At 37.3% G+C, this 23094-nt stretch overlaps 1 protein-coding gene across 1 annotated transcript in view; it reads right to left on the bottom strand.

Moving 5' to 3' along the window:
• The window catches only part of ptprr (protein tyrosine phosphatase receptor type R), an 88547-nt gene that overhangs the window by 9124 nt on the left and 56329 nt on the right, over positions 1 to 23094 (bottom strand). Inside the window, exons 7-10 of the mRNA XM_088923385.1 lie at positions 9337 to 9523; positions 7903 to 7987; positions 3811 to 3890; positions 1743 to 1880 (exon numbers count right to left, since the gene is read on the bottom strand). Of these exons, the coding sequence (XP_088779511.1) occupies positions 1743 to 1880; positions 3811 to 3890; positions 7903 to 7987; positions 9337 to 9523 (490 nt within the window). The remainder of the gene's footprint in view (positions 1 to 1742; positions 1881 to 3810; positions 3891 to 7902; positions 7988 to 9336; positions 9524 to 23094) is intronic.

Genomic DNA, 23094 nt, shown 5'->3' with positions numbered 1-23094 from the left:
AGATGCTTCGCTTTCTTATTTGGATGAATTTGTGTACACGACCAAATGTTGTCTTCTAGCATGAGTTTAGGGAAGGATCAACTGTGGAAGACTTGCCATAAAATAAATAAATCCTAATAAGGATAAAATATAGTTTAAATAATTGATATTTACTAATGGAAAATAACATTTATGGTCATTTCTGTGTACGTTAAGTTGGTTAAAGCTAAATCTATTGGAAGAGGACAGAATTTATGATGATAGACTCTTGCTCTCACCCCTTTCATAAGGACTAATTTGAAAGTAGTAGTTTCAGTATTTCTTTTTGTCTGCTTATTAGTTTGTAATGAGCATTTCTCTTAAGATATTAACCATTAATGTCTCTATCATCTAATAATTCATGGAAGATTAAGGAAGAAGACACAGTGCTCAGTACCTGACTACCAGGGGTTTTATTATTTGACCTTTTTAAATTGTTTTTTATTCAACCCTGCCTCAGAACGTAAAAAACATTTATTTATAAACCCTGTTTATATAACAATATATTGATATTAATTGGCTAACATGGGGAGATTCTCAAATGAATTTTTGTTTAGAAATAACATTAATATATAGTATATTGCTAAAATTTTCTGTGCAATATAGGCAGACTGCAATTTTTTAGGTTTAATTTCTGTGAATGTAGATGGAAGCCTATGGATCATATTCCTATGGACAGCCTATGGACAGAAATGTTTTTCTGCATACAATTTGTGAAACAATTTGCTTGTGAAACACTTGATTTGAAATGTGTGATTAAGAATACTTTTGATTGAAAAAGTGTTTTGTGGTTCAAACTCCAAACTTTTCCAGGGATGCCAAATGTTTATGTTTATTAGAAACATTATCTTCTACAGGTTCACTATTTCATTTTCCTAGCCTACAGAAGATGTTTCTAATAAACATTAAAATCAATGACTGTTAAAGGAGAGTCCAAGAATTTTAGCATTAGGGTTTTGAAATAGAATGCTATTATCCTCTATCAAATACTTTCACATAAAAATAAAACAAATGCAGATTAATTAAATATCAATTAAAATATTAATTACAACTTGGCATGTAGTTTTGTTTCCACTGTTAGTCAAAAAATGCAGTTATGAACACTGTTAAGATAAAACAAATGTTTTTTTGTGAGGATATTACAATTATTTTAAAACGTATGTACATGTTTTAAAATACAGTAAATGTACAGTAAATGTGTAACAAAAGGTGCATTTATTAGCTTATGAGTGAACTGCTCCTGAGCTAGTTGTGAAATTTGAAAAAAAATCCATGAGGAATAATGTTTGTGCTTTTGCCTTTTGATTTTATCTTGTGCCACTCAGAGATGGTTTATACACAGTGAGTGAAGACGTTTTTACTTCACAAATAAGCCTGAAACCTGACAATTAACAAGATAGTGTGTTTCATTCCGGTTCAACCTAGCAAATTCCTTCAAAACCACACAATGACTAATTTCCTTTACTTTAACAAGATAAGAGTACGATGCATTTGCAAAATGTTTCCACCACATTATAAGAAACCGCTGAGTCATTGGAGTCTGAATACAGTCCCTCTGCGCTCTAGCAAGAGACTTGGTTTTGACTTAAGCCCCGTCCTATTACAGACATCCAGCTGGCTTGGTGGGATTAAACATATGTTTGATACATTGCATATGGCAAGAATAATGTTTTAAAATTCTTCAGGATGTTTGCAAATGTCTCACTGGATCTCTCAGGCCTCACCTCATTCTTCTCTTTCAGCTTGGTGATCATGACAATGACTGGGGACTCCTCCTGCCAGGCCATCTGCCAGAAGTCATTAACCGTGTTGATCATGGGGCCCTGAGTGGCGATGTACATCTTCTCATCTCCCAGGTAGCCCTGCAAGGGGCACAGTTCAGCTTTCCTAACCACGTTAAAACTGCACTTCAGGCTCAAAACGGCCCTGTCAATTGGAAGTGCACTGAGATAACGGAGAGCTCCAGTTTTTGTACCTGCTTCCAATGGAAATTGTGGCATCAGTCGCGTGATGCCCTTATTAAGCATGTTCAGTATTAGTAAAATACAAAAGCACAGATGTAATTAAAGTAATGAATACACAAATTAATTGCAGCATGTCATGATGTTGTTGAGTTACAGTATATAAGCAGTGAAACCAGGATTTGACTTTAGTACCATTTCATAAAAGCAACATTATACAATGTCTGCAATGGCTTGACAAGAACTGTTGTTTCTGAACAACTTCTATCTCATTATAACCTTTTCAAACATTTGATTTAATTCTTCAAACTCTGTAAGGCTGAATGTTGGTCATATTCTGTGATGCGATTTTAGTATTCTATTAATAACAAATTCTATTTGTGTACTATATGTAGAAGATATTGCTTGTCTACATACAGCATGTAACTTAGACATTATTAGTTTAAATCCTCCCTCCCTTCTTCCCAAAATAAAAGACAAGACTGAAAGGCTGAGGCACATGCCAAGGACTGACCATGCCAAAGACTTTTATCCATCTGAAATCAGACATTTCTTTTAGATCAAGATGAACTATTTCTTGATATCAGGAGTGCTGGGATCTCAGATGTGAAATTCACAATGCATTTTCACAAGATCTCAGTGAGTAGCAAGATGTTTTAGGACAAATGAAGACAAATGAATAAAAGCGATGCTGCTCTGTTGTCGCCATTTTGTATGGCGAAACCATAATCCCTTTTCCAAAAATCCCCCTTAATTTAAGATCATAAAAATAGATGCATCCTGGTTTTACATCTAAAGTGACACTTTGGCTTTTCTTGAGAAAATGATTTTTTGTCTATGACCATGACACAAAAAGCAGCATACTTTTCATTGAAGAGGTTCAACACGCCTAGGTTGTAAAGGAACAAGCAAAGATTCATTCCATGCTGAAAGGCAAATCAAAGAAACGCTACAGTATGTTTCAGTTTTGGAGTCTGTAATGCATGAAGACAGCTCCACAGCTGAAACATTGTGTTTCATTTCTTTACCTTTCCACATGAAATGAAGCCTTACCTACAGTATACTTTCAATTGTATCTGTGAACAGAGCTCTTATAATATTGGAATTAGCATTATAACTACAAAACTAGTAACACTGCACTCAAACTGCCAAGTTTAATGCAATTGTCCGCTAGTCATACTTAGATCTATAAATTCTTAGGGCTGTTACAAAACTTCAGTGTGGTGATTGTTTTTTGAGATGCCGTTGTTAAACTGACCTAATTTTAAAACAATTTTAATAACTGTCATCCTCTAACCATCATGATTAAAAACAAAACACAAAACACTAGACAGCATTACCTTCAGGTTTTTGTGTGTGAAGAGTATGACACATAAGTATATGACTCGGAAAAAAACACACTGTAAAATTATTAAACGGAAATGTTTTATTGTTCAACTCTGTTTATATTTACTTGCAAAGTCTATCACCATAGCTACTGTATGTACAGTATATCCCTCAAGGATGTGAGTTTGTTATGCAGAGGTGTACTATTGGTCCCATAGATTCTGACAGGACAAGATGATATATTTCATTATATTTTTTATGTAATGTGAAACAACATTCAATTTTAAAAAATGATATTTTAATTAATTGAGTTAGAAAAATAACATATCAAATGTATGGATCTCACAATTTCAAACACTCTGATCTGTTTCATCTGGGTAGAAATGTTTGGGCTGTATACTCAGTTTAAATGTTTTTTTTTTAAATCAACATTAAAAATCAAGAAAGTTTAACAGATTAAGAAGCAAATAACTCACTTTAGAGTAGTAAAAATATACCAACTTACTCTGATGTAGTTAGCATTTATATAACTGCTGAGAGGGTCATATATGTTCTTGGTCTTCAGACATACTCTAGAATGTGGATCTATAAAAATAAAATAATAACATTTTTTAAACATCAATTGAACAAGCTAAGAAATTCTACAACAATACTAAATAACGTTTACTTAACATTGACCGAAAGAAAAAGAATAGCTCAATTTGAGTTTTTGTGTGTTGATGAAAAAAAAAAACATCACCTTGCTTTTACTACAGAGTTCTGGTCTTTCAAATCCCACTTTATTTACACTTCCCTCAGACAGTAAATGTTTTAAAGAAGGAAACTACACCCACAAAAGGAAGAAATGGCGTGCCACCTTCTGTGTACATGAGACAAGAGAAACGATGATCACAGTGAACTGAGGAACTGCAAAAATAAGAAAGGATGTGGCCAAAATTATTAGCTCTAACGTGTGAACAAGAGCACCAAAATGTAAGACCTACCTAACATTTGCTTATCTTTTCACTTCTTGTTTATGCAACAGAGTGGTTTAGATAGAGTACTTAAAGAACAATGATTTGCAAGGCTTTGGAGTTTGTTGTAATATTCAGGGAAGGAACAATGCTGTACAATTATTGATAACTGAATTCCTTTTCCGCAATGTGAGAAATGTATGAGCCAAGAAGAAGGTGATAACGCTCAGATATAACAGCTCCAAGTGATTATATAATAAAGTAATTTCTTCAAAATGGGTAAGTAGTGAGGACAGCTTGTTCTGCCTGCTTGGACCATACCTAATTTTATTATTCTTTTTACCCTCCTAAGCCAATGGAAAGAACACCTCATTTCACACACATTAACCTTGAACTGCCTGTTCTTGTGATGAGTGCAATAAAGCTTTTCCTTCTTGTCTTTCAGTTCCCTGCAATCTGGTCTGGTTCACAATCTTTGCAGCAGGAGGACAGGAAATCTCCCATTCCTTCACAATGCACAGCAATAATTAGTGATTTCCCTGGCCAAGCAGAGCTGAAGCGACCTTGAGATACACCCAGCCCTGCAGCCTGACCTTTGCTGAGATGACCTTCAAGGCACTGTCAGTTCTTTTAGCCAGCTTCAGGGAAGCACCAGGCTGAAATGTAGAGATGCATGGATTTCAAACTACAAGTGGCTTTTAAAAGTGGATTATAATCTTAATAGACAGAAAGACCATACTCTCTGAAAATGGATATCCTACATTCATGAGATGCTATTGACTACCCTCTACTCCTGCAGCCAACATAACTAGTGGAATTAGTGGACATATTGCTTTATTTATTTTTGGGAGATTTAAAACGAGATGTCAAAAGCAGATGATATTGTTAATAGCCAATTTGATTCATTTTAGATTATAACTCTAAATCTCCAAATAAGACATCCTACTCACTTTTTTGACATCATACTCACAAACACCCCTGCCAAGTACCAGCTTGTTGATTTTCCTAAGGATCTTGATCATCATACTCATCATCATTAACATTAAAAGAAACTCATTTTTCTGTTTAAGCAAGTATGTGTTTTTTAAAAAAAGATTTTGGATGTTGATTCAATGTTTTGGCATTATTTTGTTTAGCTGATCATTCATGACTGATCCTGATACTTCACGTGACTTTGCCTGTTAGATTAGCATTGATTGTGTATACTGTAGGTTACCTGTAGATCAGCCTACTAATCGTGAAGCCTAGTGAAAATTAAGAAAAACATTGAGTAAACATTATGCCCTGCTTATCAAGATAACTCTTTTGTGTCAACAGTGTAACATGCCAATCGAACTTAGGTGGACTACCCAGCAGTGGAGTGAAGTCCTCTTTAGACATAAGGCAAGATTCTGTGTAGGGCACCCTGGAAGACATCAGAGCACGTGGATGTGCCGAAAGATATGACAATTGCAGTATTAGAGGGAAGGTCTAAGCTTTATGGTCTTAACAGTTGTGTCTAGTCACTACAAAAGTCCACTTTTAGTGTTATTTAGCGAATGTCCCTGAGCCAGGTGAAAGCTTCTGGTCCAGCTGGGTTGAGGGTGTGGTCCTCTCCGAGCCTGTGGACTGGGCAGTCCTCTAAGATGTGCTGAATAGTTCGTCCCATCGTACAGGCCCGAACTAATTCCCCATCTATAGAGGCTGGAAAAATATGGATCATTCCTAAAGCAATTTAGAGTGGACCATTACTTTCTTGAGAGGTGAAAGCCGAGAAGTAGTTGGGCAAGGCATGTAATGAGGTGCTTGTTTAAGTCTAGTAATTCCCAGCCCAGGTGGAGTCCGTATTGAAGTCTGGTTGGGGAAGGTGTTTGGAGATCATCTCTTTAGGGGATTCAATATGTCCTCATGTAGTGGCAGGTGGGGAGTGTTTTGGATCTTCTGGAGCATTGTGTGGGTTATTGCAATTTTTTGAATCTGTGGAGGAGTGATATTTGCAAGGATGAAGAGCCAAGGGAAAGGTGCAAGCTCTGCCTAATTTCTTGCTGGAATGCTGTCGAGCCAAAATGTGACTGCAGAACCCAGACCCAGAACACGACCAATGTAGACCTTTTAAAATCTGCTTTCCACAAGTCTTAACAAATTGGAGCAATTTTAAATGTGGTAATTGCTGGTGGCTTTTGAATCCCATTTGAATATTTGAGAAAACCTTGCCTTAGCCTTGCCAGCACAACCCCCACCCCACGACATCTTACAGGAAAACCCAGAGCTTAAGAAATAAAGGCAAACTAAGATGACACTCCAGAGCCAAGTATAGGTGGGATCCTTCAATACATCTACTGATGGCTAGGACGATATCCAGAAAAGTTAACGGAGCAGACAACTCTAAATTGCACTTCAAATTACAACGAGACTTTTTAAAGAGTAGTATGATCTTAATTCATGTCAATGGCAAAATACTGTACTAAACTGTTTCTGCATATACTGTAAAAACATAGTTACTGCATATCTATAATGGCTCACTTTTTCTTGTTGTCTGATATCACATTGATGGTGTCTGAAAAGACAGACCTTTCACTGCCACTTTCATCTACTATTTAGGATATTTATTTTAACCAAAACTGCCCCACAGTCTACTAAGTTTGTGAATTTCCCTTTTTCCTGGCCCCTCCAGCCTTGCCAGTTACAAGGACACTAGCTGTCAATCTTTTGATTTGTCTGTTTGTGTCTGTTTTTAGCTCCCTCCATTGTGCACTGGTAGTTCAATGTATTAAATGACTCTGGTCATCAGGCGAGTTTGAAAGCCATGGAAATTTGCTTCACAGGTGCAAATTTACCAAGAAATAACATACTCCTATGACAAATAATACTTAAATATTGCTTCAAAAACAGCAAAAGTCTGCTTGGGGGTCTCGAAATGTGGAGTACATTATGTACTGCAAGGAAAAGTTCTTTCATCACTATGAAAATAACTAAGTAAAAAAACAAAAAAGCTTGTTCATCATAATATTGCTATGCTGTATGGACAATGAAACTTATTACAGGAAAAAGGATTAAATGTTGCTTTAACATGGGTTTGGAGGTGTTCAGCAAGACAACAAATTGTGCCTAGAATGTACAGTATATGCCCATTTCAAAACAGTCACTGATTTAAGATGGAACAATAGACTATCTACCTTCCACAGTGGTTACAAGAAAAAAGCTATGTTAAAAAGGACTGTACAAAAGAATTGCTTTATAGGGGTGATTTTTATATGAACACGGTAGATGTTTAAGGAATCCAGCATGTAGTTAATAGCTAATCAAAATCAAAAGTCCTTTTAGCAAGTCCAAAATTGTTCTGCATGACTGGTGTCATATGTGCCAGCCAAGTTTCAGTTAAACAAACCTGGTAGAAGCACATGTCCATATGTATATTTTATTTACTTGATTGCGACAATACTGATAAGCATAGGTTCAGTTTCAGTATGTACTGTAGGAGTTTTCTTTAAGAACATGTGCCTAAACTACAAAACTATTAAACAAAATACAAAACTGAAACATCAAAAAACATAACTCTGTAACTCAGATGTTTATGAAACTTTGTTTTCAGTATTCCTGTGTTTTTCTACGTGTGAGAACACCGTAAAATAAAGTTGCCATGCTCTCATTAACACAGCACTTACTTGGCAATATGGTTTTGTATCTGTTTTTAGTTCCATGACTTGGAATATTCAAATCTTTTGGATCCACAAAATTCATTGGAATTTCCTGCAACACAGACAAAAATCCTTAATTTAAATGACACAGCTTTCTTTCAGTGAATTGGGAAAAAATATTTAAAAGACGACACATAAATGATTGATCCCAGCTGGAGGTTTTGTATTCTTGCAAGCTAATATGAACACAGGGCTAGAGTGGTACAGAAATTCATCTTCTGTGCATGGACACCGCTCTGCGATATTTTAGCCTGATGATGGACAGGGCCTGCCCAGCTAACAGTTCCAGGATCTGCAAGAGAATGCAGATCCAAGACCTGCTGAAGAGGGCATCACATACTGCTGTAAGCACTCCTATTGCAGGTACACTCACACTTCCGTTCCAGAACCTTTCTATCGAATCAAAGGACAGTCTATTCTGGAATGGCTTGTTTACATGTGTTTGAGGGAAAAAGGGCACAGCTAACACACTGCAGTGATGATGGCATCAACAAGCACCATCGCTTGAAAATTACATCAGGAAGCTGACGAAGATAGATGTTATATTATTTTACTAGGCAATCTTATTGCAATCATGTCTACATTAAGATGTAGTAGGCTCACATAATGAGGAGCTATCTAGAAACATATGGAATAAACTGTTTTGAGCACCTGAATCAAGGCAGTGCTGGGATGATGTTGTTGGTAGAAGTGCACTGCCCATTGGGTATTTTTTGCTGTCTTTCCAGGACACATCTTGGATCAGATCCTCTCATAGCCTTTGCTTTTCAAGACTAAAAAAGCTCAGTTCCTTTAGCTTTTCATTGTACAGTAGGACCTTCCTTTAAGTCTTGGAATCTTATTGTTCTTCTCTGGACTGATTCCAGAGCAGCAATATCTTTTTTTGTCATTTGTACTTGGTGACCATTATGCCATAATACCTTAAATGAGGTTTTAGCTGTGCCTTGTACAATATTAACAAAACATTGTACATTTTAAACAGTTTGCCCTTTTTATTGCCTTCCTACATTGTCTAGAAGATGTAAATGAAGGGTCAACAAAACACCTATAGTATTTTCCTGAAGTTCAGTTCAATGTTTCCCATTTTGAAGCTATAATTTATATTTTTGCTACAGTACCTTCATGTAATTAATTCTTGGAATTCTTCATTTTTGTGGGCATCTCAGCCTATTCCACCATTCCACACCTCCTGCTTGAGCTGAAGCAGTGATTCATAGCGGAAGAATACCCAGTCCACATGAGTTTGCACAAACGCAAGGTAAAATTTTCTAAATCACCTGCGGCTGCAAAATGGAGGACATGCTGCATGGGATGTGAAGACTGCAGGGAACTGAGGTGTACAGAATGGATTCGTATCGTTTGGAAGTGACCGCATGTGCTTCAGAGAGCTGGAGACATTACCACAAACTCGGCGTGCAGGATCTGTGTGTTGGCCACAACCTCGCGGAGCTGCTTCCTCGTCAGGGTGCGGCTGGCTGTCTGCAAGTACTCCATGGCTACTCTCTCGCGGGGGGTCTGCCCACTGCTGAGGGGCTCCACGTTCCCCAGGGAGCTCATGTCCAGAGTCAGAGACACATTGGAGCCTCGCCTGCAGGAAACACAATAAACAGGGAGAAGAAACACTGAACACTTCTCCACTGTCCTCTGACATCACAGAGCTTTCACATGTCAATAAGTAGAAAAAGTCCAACGTGTAGAGAAACAGCACTGAAGCTACTTTAAAAATGAACATCGATCCCATCTTACATTTTTTTTTCTATTTTCAAGTCAGCTCAAAGTTTTTCTCTTGTCTCCAATGAATAGATCCATAGAAGGCCTACAGTAATTCTGTTTTGGAAAAATCCGTTCAGAGATTTTATACAGTAGACAAGTGCTGTTACTTAGTGGTAAATGTGTCTTAACAGCTCATTAAATAGGACCTTGAAGAAGATAATAGTATATTAACACATTAACATGCTTCTCAACTTCTAGAAAAAAGCAATACTAAAAAAAACCTTGGCCATTTGTTAAGAAATACGAACATTGAGCAAAGTATGCACTCCACAGAAGTGAACACGTAAAAAAATGTGTTTACTGAAGTGGTTATTAGCAATATTTGTGTGGGCTCCCATAAAAAGAGAAAATTGCAAGGTCAAAATGAAATTGGTTAATACTTCAAAACATTTTGGCACAATCTTACGTGGTACATATATTTTCTAAAATAGTCATCAACAAAAAATATGGTTTCTACTCAGACTAAATACAATTACATATTATGAAAACTAAATTACAATATCTTGCCGCATACAGTATGTTATTTTTAACATTTTAAAAAGCAAACAAACAAAACAGTCGGCATTAAAAGCGTGACATTCACTGTCACTTCTAAATGGTTTAATTCCAGTTTCTTTTTTAACACATCATTTTTCACAAGTTAAGGTACAGTATACAGTAGACCAGTTTAAAACATTTTTTTCTTATTTACTGCTATTTGAGTATAAGTGTGAGCATAAATTACTGAACTGGATTGTGTTTGATAAGGTCACTTTTACGTACAGACGCTTACTGTTACAGTTTGGTAATGAAGGGAACTCTTTTGTGTGGTACTTTTTTTAATTTCTGAAATGGAAATCTTCACAATGACGCCTGAATACAGATCGCCAGCTGTCCATCACTGCAGAATCCCTCACCCAACAACTCAATTTATCATTTGCTGGCTCTGTTCCGGGTTTCATATAATTAATCTCCTGCTCGGACGTGATGAGAAAAAGAGATTCCCGCTTCACAGAAGAGATTTTCCAATTGTTTACTTAGGCCCAATCAGTTCTTTAAATACTCCCTTCAATGTTTATTCAGAGAGCGCCTAGAGCGGAACACCCTCCAGGTCTCTGCCTTTCACTTTTATAAGCCGGAATAATTTTTTCTACTGTCCTCCGAGAGCTTTTGGCCTTTCACCTCCACCGTGAAAACCAGAGAGCCATTTTGCACCCCCCCTCCTCCCCCCTCTTGCCCTCTTCCCTGTTCCCCAGGGGTCGGTTACTCGGCTGCCATTCAGCTATCTGCTGAACTGCAAGTACAGTACATACAGCCCTGCAGGTGGAAGGAAGACATTAATTAGCTGTACAAGAACAGTACTGGCTGAGAGTGTGGGATTGGAATATCAACATCACCTCCAGGATCAGGCCCTGTCTTGTAGACCAAGCCAAGTTAGAGGAGAAATGACAACTTCTGCTAAAGACATTTAACTGCGCACAATACACTACGACTGATCATTATATACAAATATACAAAACACAAAAGACTAAAGTAATACAAACAGAGAACAATGGTGGAACGAAGTAGATCACAAGCATACAGCATGGCATATCAACAGCTTTAAGATGATTTGTGAAGTGGGAAACTGCAATACAGGAACTTTTTAGGAAAAGATAATTAAGGATGGACTAGTCCTGGAAGAGCTCTGAAAAACTGACAATAAGCAGCTTTTCGGTTACTGGTTGCAAATTGAAACGGCAAAATCTGGCGCCCACTTGATGTCTGAATCAGGCAGTACAGTATATTTATCATAGACTATGCAAAAGTCTTAGAAACATCAGATACGATCAGGAGTGACGAGATGTAATATTGGCATGTTTACTCAGAACCTTTATGATAGGATGATAAAAAGTACTTTTCGATTTCTTTTGCTCTCACTTTATTATTGCAGATAGCAGCAAACAAAACTGAGCAAAACCCACTCTGGGAAAATTAAATTTAATAACATAATGGATGACATTATGCATTTCTGTTACCCTATATAGTTTTCCCATACATAGAGTACATAGGATTTTTATACATACAATTACACAACATTTTAGGATCTTTAACTGAAGGTCACATAAAATGATCCATTACAATCCTATCACTACTTTGTCAAACATGCCCCAGATCAAGAAAGGCTCCATAAGGCAGCTGTTTTTCTAACTATTGCCATTTCCAACCACTGTACCACAGAGAGGGCTCTCCTTCTTCCCACCTGTGCTGAAAGATTAATGTTGAAGATAATTTCTAAGGCTTGGTCTGATGTATCAGGTGCCATCCATAATGTAATTAAGGAGCGATTCATCATTAAGAGTTTTTAATAAAATGTCATTAAAGTGACTCTTAGATAAGAGAATCCACTAATATTTATAGTACTGTTTCAGCCAAGCATCTCCAGCACGATTTTTCTCCAGGCTAGATTTAATCTTAATGCCATTCAGTATGGTTTGTTAAGGAAAATAAATTGTATAGCTTGTTAATAAAACTGTATTCTGGAAAGACTGGACTGAGGAAGAAAAATGTCAGCCTTATATAAAGAGGGTATATTTGATCGTGCCAAAGGATTTCTGGGAGGTAATTCAACTGCTGTCTAGCAATTATTTCAGATTACAAATATTCTCTACAAAAAGCTTCTCTACTGTACATATCTTTAAGCATAGCTTCTAAATCCTTTTCCATACCTCAGTACACAGTACACTGTTTTGTAATATCTCAGTACTCAAACTATTATACATTTTTTATTCTTACACGAAATACTGCTATTTACACTTTTTACACAGGTTTATCTTCAACTCTGAGGTCCATTTGACTGGCAGATGCTCACACAATTGTTGTGTCTGCTCTGTCATGTACCGACCAGTTCTAGATGCTTGATGCTTTTTATCAAATTTACTGTGCATGAAATCTTCCAGATTGGAAGAAGCAGCCTTTATTATAAATAGTCGGCGTTCCTTGAAATGTGTGGCAAATTTGTAATCTGAAATAATTGCTGGACAGCAGTTGAGTTACCTCCCAGAAATCCTTTGGCATGATCAAATTTACCCTCTTTATGTAAATTTGACATTTTTCATCCTCAATCCAGCCTTTCCAGAATACAGGCTTATTAACAGGAATTAATGGATTTGGATTACACTATCATAACAGCTTTGGTTTTTATTAATACAGTTTGGGAGAGAAGAATACAAAGCTTGCCACTTAGCATGGTCAATCTTAAACTCACATTGAACAGATTCTTCAAAAATCTGACCACAACATTGCAAAGTTACCTATACATGCATAGTAAACATGTAGTGTTGTAGTAACTACATCCATCACCAATTGATTTGACTCATTCTCAGGTGTTCCATGTCAGTGATATAATTTATCTATCTCTCCAGTCATGAACTATAAAGGTAACTTTTCATGCTGCAAGATACAGGCCTTTCAGGATTAATTGTTCTAAAACAAAACAAAATGACTACATTTTAGAAGAAGATCACTATAACACACATACTGTATAAAATGGAGTTCCGAAAAGCATCTACAGGAACTATTGATTTAGCCATAGTTTTCACAGCTCTACTCGGTGATGACTGAATGTTTCACTCAGTTGAAAAACTGAAATTTTGCTACTGTGCTGAGCCTTGTTAGGACAGCTACTGACTTTAAAAATGATTGTTTCTAATGTTTTGCAGAGTTCTATCCACTATTATACACTAAACATGTATAGTCGACAAATGCAGTGAGCATACCGTTGGTTGAGTGTTAATTTAATTAACATTAAAAATGAACTATAAATAGACATTTATTTTAGTTATTAAAAAGCTACGAGTAATCAGAATTGCTAGGAGAACTGCTCCAATCCTTGTTCTTTACTCATTGTGACAAAGGCATTTCATGCTCAGCAAGTCTGAAAGGGTTGAGGAAGTAGGCTTGACAAGCACTTCTGGACTAGACTTTAAGCAATCAGTATCTGGTGGGGACAGGAACTATCCGGCATCCTGTGGAAGAAAACAGCTGACATAGAGCCATTCCAACCTTTCCCTTTTAATCAGGCTTTCTAATGTACTGCCAATGCCTCTGTTCGGCTAATGATAAGGGCTAGTTCAGTAAATCCACTGGTACTGACTTTTTGTAGGGCTTATTTACACAACCCTGTTTCTTGCTCTGGGTAGTTTCCCTGGTGAAATTGACTGTTAGCATGCAAGGCAGGGGTTAGAAGGAAAACACAGTCTCAAAACATACTACGAGCAATGTCTGGGTTTGACTGCAATAAACTAGCACTGACATTTTACATTTAAAGTTAGTTTTTAAATGGAGACTACTAAGACCCAATAAACATTTAAAAAAACTATGTCTGTTATGTTTTTGAGCTGTTTTTACTAGTGATAATTATTTCTCTCTTAATATTGCGATTCGGAATTGACAGCTGCTGTTTAACCTTGCATGCAGAAGGCACATACAGACCTTCTACAATCAGGACCATCTCTTTGACTGATGGTGCAACTGAAGTATTAAGCCTAGAATCCCCCAGTCATTCCAATACTCTCAGGTTTTGCAGCGTTTTGCCCATTTAACACCATCTCTCCTACAGCAGCGTATCATTCATATATAATTCCTTCTTCTGCTTCCTTGAATAAAGGACATGTTCAATGAAGACTGCAACTGGCATTTGGTATTTAGTAATTTATGCATTAGTTATGCATCAGATCACTTTAATCAGAAGAGGAGTGATTTGTTAAGGTCTTTTAAACCTTAACAAACAATTTCCTGTATTTTGCTGTTTATCGTAATACATCAATCAAGTGGAAAATACATAGAAGTATATAGGAGCTTTTTTATACAAATAAGGGGCTACCCTGATTTCGTGCAAGAATGGCTGGAAGCAAATATACTACTGTACCTATTGGGCTAGATGGGTTGAATGGCTTCCTTTTGTTTGTTCTTAATTATTGATTCCACTACACATGCTTGACAGAGTTCTGCTGCAGATATCGCTGTGAACTTCACTGACCAACATAACAAATTTGTCCATCAAGAATAAGTTCTAAAAAGATTTATTTTCTCTGTGTGTTAAGCTGTGCAACGAACCGGCTTTTTGCAATACCTGAAGCATTTACTCTTACTAGTGGGCTTTTCAGCTTCATGTGACATGAATTGGTGTTCTCCAGCAATCAGCTTTGGAAAGCCACTTAAGTATCTATTTTAAAGAGGCTAAATAGTTATCATAACAAGTAATATTCTAGGATAGCACAGTAGCAAGCATTGCTGCTTTACAGCATTGGAGCTCTGGGATTAATTCTTGAAGTGGGGTGCTATCTGTGTGGAGTCTGTATGTTCTACCAGTCTTCATGTTGGTTTGCACTGGGTGCTCTGGTTTCCTCCCGCACTGCAAACACATGCTGGTAGGTTAACTGGCTTCTGTGAAAATTGACCCAAGTGTGCGCACGTCTGTGTCTATGTGGGTCCTGTGATAGATTTGTTTCCTGTCCAGGGTGTACCCTGCAATAATAATAATTTTATTACTACTACACATTACAAATTACAGTTTTGAAGAATTATTCCTTACACTTATGGAGATTTTCTGGCCACTCAAAGTGCTTTACAGGTAATGGGGACTCTCCTCCATCACACCAATGTGTAGCCCCACCTGAATGATGCGACAGCAGCCATAGTGCACCAGTACGATCACCACACACCAGCTATCAGTGGGGAGGAGAACAGAGTGATGAAGTCAATTCACAGATGGGGATTATCAGGAGGCCATGTTTGGTAAATGCCAGGAGGAAATTTGACTAGGATGCTGGGGTTACACTCATACTCTTTTTAAGAAATGCAATGGAGTGCCAAGACCTCTGTTTTACGTCACATCCAAAGGAAGGCGCCTTTTTTATAGTATAGTGTTTCCATCACTATACTGAGGCATTAGGACTCTGACCGCAGGGTGAGCGCCCCCTACTGGCCCCACTAACACCTCTTCCACACCTGTTTAGCTTCAGTTGGTTGCCAGTGGCAGAGTGATATAGCTGCTGACTATAGAGTGGGCAAGCTAAACCAAACCATGTGTTTTCAATTCGGGAGAATTATTTATTTTTCTGGACACTGTCTCAGATTGTTTGCCACACATAATTCCTGAGACACCCACATGAGGCAGCTCATGTCTGTTTTAAACGTCATTACATGCAGACAAGAGATACAGAACAGAAATGTTTCCATATATGGACCTTTATGAAGCACTGATTCAACTGGTAAAGTACATGGGCGTCACATCACAGAATTCAGGAAATTCACCGCCTGTTGCCACACCAGTCACTGAATGGCGTATCAGCAAATAATGTTTCCCAAACCAGTTGTATTTCAGATATAACAATGTGTGGCAGTATCCACAAAAATAAATCATTGTCCTGAATTGAAAAGGTTCAGTTTTCCAAATTCTTAGAGATGATTTGGTTATGATTTACCAAGCAAATAACAAATAACGCCATGAAAGCACCCATCATTTCCACACCATAACTGCATTTAGCAAGATAATGCATCCTTGTTTTCTGAGATTGAAAAGGGTTACAGCGGATTGTATGCATGTTGCAAAAAGCTACAATCACTAATCAATATTATGGTGACTCGCTGGCAAGGCTGCATAAATTCTGTGAAAAATTACAGGGAAGTTGGCACCGAGTCATCCGTCCTAAAACCCAGACAGCCCCAAGTCACTATTAATAATTCTGGCATTTGAATTCTGAGCTGTGTAGTGCACAGGTTGAAGATGATGATTCCTAGAACTTCATCACTGATAATTTATGGTTTATGGCAGGTGTGTATCAGCGATCTGGATTCTGATGTGGTTAGCAATCTAGTGAAGTTTGCAGGTGACCCCGAAATATGAGCAGAATTAGCAAACAATGTAGAATATGTAAGAGAAAAGCAAAAAGACTTTTCAAAAAGACAAAAACAAAAATTCAGGACTGTGCAAAAACCTTGTAATTACTCTGGGTATGGACAAGTGCAGGTTATTGCATGCATGTACAAAAAACATAAACTATAAATATAATATGGAGCACTCACTAAGTTTGAATAAGGTACTGATTAAAGACTTACAGGTACTGTATGCTTATGCAGACACAGATTTTGGGTGTGGAGAAGCCATAAAAAAATAATTTTGAGAGATACAGTACAGTACTGTATATTAAAAACTATAAAATACAGGTACTGTAAATGGTTTAAGCATTTCTATTTCCAGTTTCTTTAAGATTTATATATTTATTATTTAATATATATAATATATTTGTTATTTTAATATGATTTTATTGTTGAAATAAAGCCAAGAACTTTGTTCTCTTCCATGTTAAGAACCAAGACTGTGTGTATGTACCGTATCACGCACTAAGATCTGTCAGGGTTACGTTATTTTACCTTCCAAATAAATCTTTTCGTGATTTTTGAAGCAAACACCGCATTACATAATGCTACAAAAGTAACTGAGATTTCAGTAAAAGGTTAAACCCCTGTGTTGGACTATTTTATTTTTTTCAGATAGATGATGTTTGCTTCCTGGAGTTGACATCCTACAATGAAATACGGTTTCCTCAGTCATGTCTCAGTTTTTTGTTCTTTTTATGAGTACATTCTTGATAAGTGCTTTCCTCACTTTCCCCCATCGACAACAGGATCATTCTTGGACTCTGCTGTGCTTTCAATTGCTGCCTTGACAACTCTTCACAAGACGTGAACACACATTTTGACACTTACTCCAGACTGCATACTTTCCATCCTGCACGTAGGCAGGGACCTGCAGACTGTTCTCCGAAGGTCACAAAATGTACCTTCAGGATTTCAAACCTTTTAGACATTTAACTCTTCCTTTCCTGGAGCCCCTGGTTTCTAAAAACAATTTGTCATAAACCGCAGCCATATTTGTTCTGTAACATTATGAATTTGATCACCTTGAACACAATATACTATAGATGTGATAAGACAGTACCTGTTTAGATCTTGCCTGGATATTTCTAGGTGGCTTTGATTTTGTCCTGTGCCTTTCATGACATAAAAAGAGCATAACCTTTGATGGTACATTGTTGAACGTAATAATCCAACAATTTAATATTCATATTCATCTTATTGCTTCTTCATGATAGTGTCAGTATACTAAATGAAAAGGGAAATGCAGGAAAATGTGTATTGTGCAGTAGATTGAAGAGAATTGAAGACACATTTTTAACATTTGTGTTTATTTTACAGATACAGTATAATTTATTTTCTTTAAAACTTTCTGCTTGCTAATTTATTTGATTTGGACACCTCTTTCAAAAAGTTTGGCAGATCTATTAAAATAGCTCGTTAATGTTAAATGTGTATGGTTTCCTTATTTGTAACTTGTTTCTGATTTTTGGAAAGTATAATTACTATTACTTCTTTATCCAAACTAGCAGGCATTAAGTATAAAAACACACCTATATAAAACTATTTATAAACCAGACTGACAGTAATTACATTTCATCACAGCAGTTAAGCAAGAATGACCCTTGTTCTGCTAGCATGGCAGGGCCTAAGCCAATGATAACAAACAGCAATCCAGGAATACCAAGGTCCTGCTGGTTTTATAGTCATTTCTGTACTTGATGGCTACAAAACGTACAACATACTCCACTTCAGTAAAAATAACTCCATCCAAATGGTTCACAGCAAAAAGCCCAATTTATCCACCACTGACGTTTGCCTGGTGATGCAGAACTTGATTCAGCTGTGCCGATTCAGTTATGGAGCTACTGTATGTAAAACCTGCCCTTTTTATTTTTGCTGTCGTGTACTTTTCAGTCATGTAGAATAGTTTGCTACATTTCACCTCAGAGGAGAATCTACTAACAATAGTCACTAAGCAGCCACTGTGCACTGACAGTCCTACAACACAGCAGATCAAGTAGAGCAGGAAAAGAAGGAATTCAGCCAGGACACTGGGATTACACACTTACAGTATGTTCACAAACAGTGCCACACAATTTTTAAGGAACAAGCAGTCAGGACCTCATCTAATAATGTCTCATCTAAAGGAAGGAATGTACAGAACAGTGTGCCCTGTCACCATACGGAGCATATGGTTTTAGAACTTCCAGTCCACAGATAACAGCTACTAATCTACCAACACAATTTACAGTACGGCAGTAAACCTGGTTTTCCAACCTTAAAATCAGTTTAGAAGCCAGTAATTGGCTGTTAAACACTCCACACCAGGACCTATAGTAGGCTGAACAGGTGTTAAGTTTTCACCAAACCAGCAGCCCAGCTTGATGACAGCGAGCATGCCACTCTGTTACTCTTTCAAGGCCCTATATTTTGGAAGCAAACTTGAATGAAAGTCCTGTTTGGAAAGTGAACATTCTTCAGTGGGTGTCTGTAGGGGCAGAGTAAATACCACAGAATTTAGTATTTGGGGATTTGTAGACTGTACCATTTAGACTGGTTTGACTGACACAGTGTGGATAATGTCTCAGTTGCTCTTTTGAATACATGAATGCAATCTTTCTCTTCACCATAGTGTTCCTGCTTAATCTCTGGTTGTAGGCTCAGCTCTAAGGTTGAATGTAGCAACCATTCTGTAACTGAAAAGTACATGACAGCAAACATAAGACATGAAAATGGCCTTTTTCTAAATAGCTTCACAACTAAATCTGCATTGTCCAGTGTGGAAGTTTGGTACATGGTATGGCACATGCTCCTACACGTACAGTATCCAAATATGTCAGGTTCCTGGAGTCAAAATATGCAAAACTGCATGGTGCACTTCCCCATAGACTGAAATGATTTGAAAATGTTGCCAGCTACACACGTGCTTCTTTAAGGGTACAAAGAGAAGAGTCCCTCAGATATCGACAGTCCAGCATCTCCCACCTTTAATGATTTAATAATAATTAAAAGACTCACCAGTGTAGCTGGCAGTGTGTAGCCCATCTGTAGGGTGATGAGTCAAACACAGCAGTATGAGTCTCATCTGATGGACTTGTGAACATGTTTTGCTTTAGTACCTCAGCTGGATTACTCAATGTGGCCAACATGATCATCCATGGAGGAGGTTTTTGAACTTTTGGAAATCAAGGCCTCATATTCACACCTGTTTTTATGACATGACATGGCATGCATACACTTCCATGGACTGGTAATGAAGTTCCGCTGGTATTGGTATCTCTTTTCAGAGACATCAAGTTTTCTGCACATCTCAGCTTTTCACCAGATTTGCATGAGGCCAGGCACCGTTAAACTGGTGCTCAGAAGTACCACAGATCACAAGTGAAGATCTCTTGTGGGCTCAAGCAGAAAAAGATGATAGTGCCCTTGTTCTGACATACTGAGAGGCATTTGTAATGGTTCTCAGTTTATACAGAAGGGGGACAAAATAAAGGAAACGCATAATGAAAGAGAACTTGAAGTAACGAATTTGCAATTAAAAAGGATGCTACACCTGTTTCATATTAATTTAATTGCTAATATGTTTCCGCTCTAAAAGATCTCTTAAAATCAACATTTCTAAAGCAACACGAGAGATCAAATAGATTTTGAAAGATGTCAAACAGTTGGTGCCCAAATTGCAGGTGCAACAGTCACAGAAACGGCACAATTATTTAATGTGTCAAAGGGTACAGAAAATAACAATGGCTTAAGCCAAACATGGGGAAAACAGCATCAGGAGAGAGGAATAGTGGTCTCTAGTCGAAGCACACCAACACGGAAAGATGGATAATTTACTGTATAGCATAGCTGCTAAAAACCATAAAACAATGGCCTCATAAATTACAACAGAACTACACCTAATCTCAACCAAAACTGTACGTTGTGAGCTTCACAAAACTAATATTTGGAAGGGCTGCCATTCAGAAACTGCATATAACCATGGACAATCCGCAACAATGCATAACCTAGTGTAATAATGATAACCTAGTGCACAAAACCTGCATTTCAGAGCAGTGAGAAAAGTAAGTCTGTTGAGTTGTATATTAATGCATCCTATGCAGTAGCCCAATTTACTGTAGGGAGAATGAGGGATTTTGTTTGTGGAGATCTATGGAAACAAAGAACTGTTTTAAGGATGAAAAATTGTGTCAGCAGCAGGAATCAAGAGTAATGCCAAGCATTTTAGCAATAGAGGAGACAGAAAGGGAGATAGAGTTAAGAGAAATAGAGATATATCATAATAAAGCAGGGTGTGTTTCTTAACTATTTCAGTATAAACTATAAATCTAAAATGAATCACTTGTACTATAGATATAAAGCAATAAATAATTCCACCAGTTATTTTCAGTAACAGACACAGAAGGATGGCTGCCTCTCAGCTCTGGGGTCCTGGGTTCACTTCTAGACTTAGGGTCCTATATGCATACAGTTTGTATATTCTTCCCGTGTTTGGATGAGCTTCCTCTGACTGCTCTGGTTCCTCCCAAAATCCAAGAACATACTGATAGGTTAACTGACTTGTGGGAAAACTGGCCCTGGCGTGTCTGTGTCTGTATCTGCCCTGTGCTGGACTGGAGGCCTGTCCAGGGTGTATCCTGGCTGGATTCATGGAAACAGAGACAGTTTTGGAGTAAAAATGAGAACAACACAGAGAATAAGTCAGAATAAAGTGCCAATATCAGTTTCCTTTATTGACTCTTCTCCTGACTTTGAGCTCATTACTCTCTTCTTCCTTGCCTCGCTAAAAAAAAGGGAAAAAAAGAAAAAAGTAAAGATGAAGCAAGCAAAAAGGAATTCTGTCATCTAACTCAATTAGAAAGAAACACCTCAATGGCACTCCATCTGTTCTTTTAATGCACAGCCAAAAAGGAAGAGCAAGTGAGGGGCGGGGCAAAAGACAATCAGCATCCTATCAGCCAGGGCTTCCTGTCACTATGGGAACCAGCCTGATCGACCATTTTAGTTTCCTCTTAAGTTAAGGCCAACAGCAACCTTGTTGACCCACATCAACACAACTGTATAACAAGAAGGGGAGTGTGGCTCTTCTTCACATACTGTATCTGTGATGTAGCATGCAATGCCGAAGAACTCTCTCACCAGCCTTTTTCCCCTCTTCCTCCTCAAGTGTAAAAGGGTAACAAGCCCCTAATGAAGATGTGGACAACCCACAGTACAAAGTCAGAGTGTTAAAACCACGACCAATGACTTCAGGAAGAGCAAGACAGGTCTGTGGAGAAAATTTTTCGTCTGGAGGCTAAGTAAAGGACAACATCACTTTTAAAACTCCATGAAAGTTCTCTTAAATACATCATATGTTGGAAGAAACTCTGACTGCTAACTTTAAGCAAGTCAAATGAAAATGCATGGGAAAAACCTTTTATGAAAATCACTGGTGCTTGAACGCACCTCCAATTGCTGTATAATGCAACCAGCAGCTGTACTGAAGTATTTAGATTCAAATTATTCAAAAACTACACAGGAACTGATTTTAATCGATGTAAAGAACTGTGGTGTTCAGGAAATAGAATTTCCACCCAGTTACAAAGATTATTAAATCTCTCACCCTTGATAATAACTTTAAATAATTACTACAAAGAATTGAAAATCAGGATTTGTTAACAAGTCGTTTTTCTGTAACATGACTTAGAGTGGGTAACACACTATGCAATCATCAATTTAGTCTCCCAGTTGTGAAGAACTCTGAATTATTCAAGTGTCAAAAGTGTGAAGTGATCATTTGTTGTATATTTTTATAAATTGCATAAAAAATAACTACCCAATTTAAAATGACAATGTATGACAACTTTAAAAACTTAAACAGTGAATTAAGTATTGGGAAAGTGAAGTGAAATTTGTCATTTCTGCAGTACACCATTGAAATTTGTATTTAAGATTTAAAAAAAATATAAGGTAAAAGTACAGAATGTCAGCTTTTGTTTCTGGATATTAATTTACATACTGTACATATTTAGCCATGTCCCAGTACTTATGCTTTTCACTGTATGTTTGGGAACCGGTCTTTGAAGCCTGCAGAATCAATCCAAATGTAAATGCTTGCTCAAAGTAATCTCACAGAGAACTGTATTAGAACATCTGAACACCAGACATATTTGTCTCATCAGCAAGAAGTCACATTTGCTTTGTAGCCTTGACTTTCTGCGACAGCTAATGGATTTAAAATACTGGTCAGATTACAGCTCATTTTATTGTATTTCGTGATAATTTTATGGTTGAGATAAAAAGTGTGGAATAGTAAAATATGTTGTTTGGAATTTTAGCATAAAACATATATATCTGAGTCAGTATAATGGATTTACTGTACTCTTTTACCATGTTGTATTGATTGCAGCGAGACAAATGCTTCCACAGTATTCTTCTCCCTCGTTAATACAGGAAGAGTATTGTCAGCATGAGATGGCATAAGTACCACAAAGTGGCAGAGACTGAGGACAATACCAAAAT

Source organism: Atractosteus spatula, chromosome 8 (assembly GCF_055471065.1).
Source record: "Atractosteus spatula isolate fAtrSpa1 chromosome 8, fAtrSpa1.hap1, whole genome shotgun sequence".
Classification (NCBI taxonomy): Eukaryota; Metazoa; Chordata; class Actinopteri; order Semionotiformes; family Lepisosteidae; genus Atractosteus; species Atractosteus spatula.
This window is presented reverse-complemented; position numbering and strand designations above follow the sequence as displayed.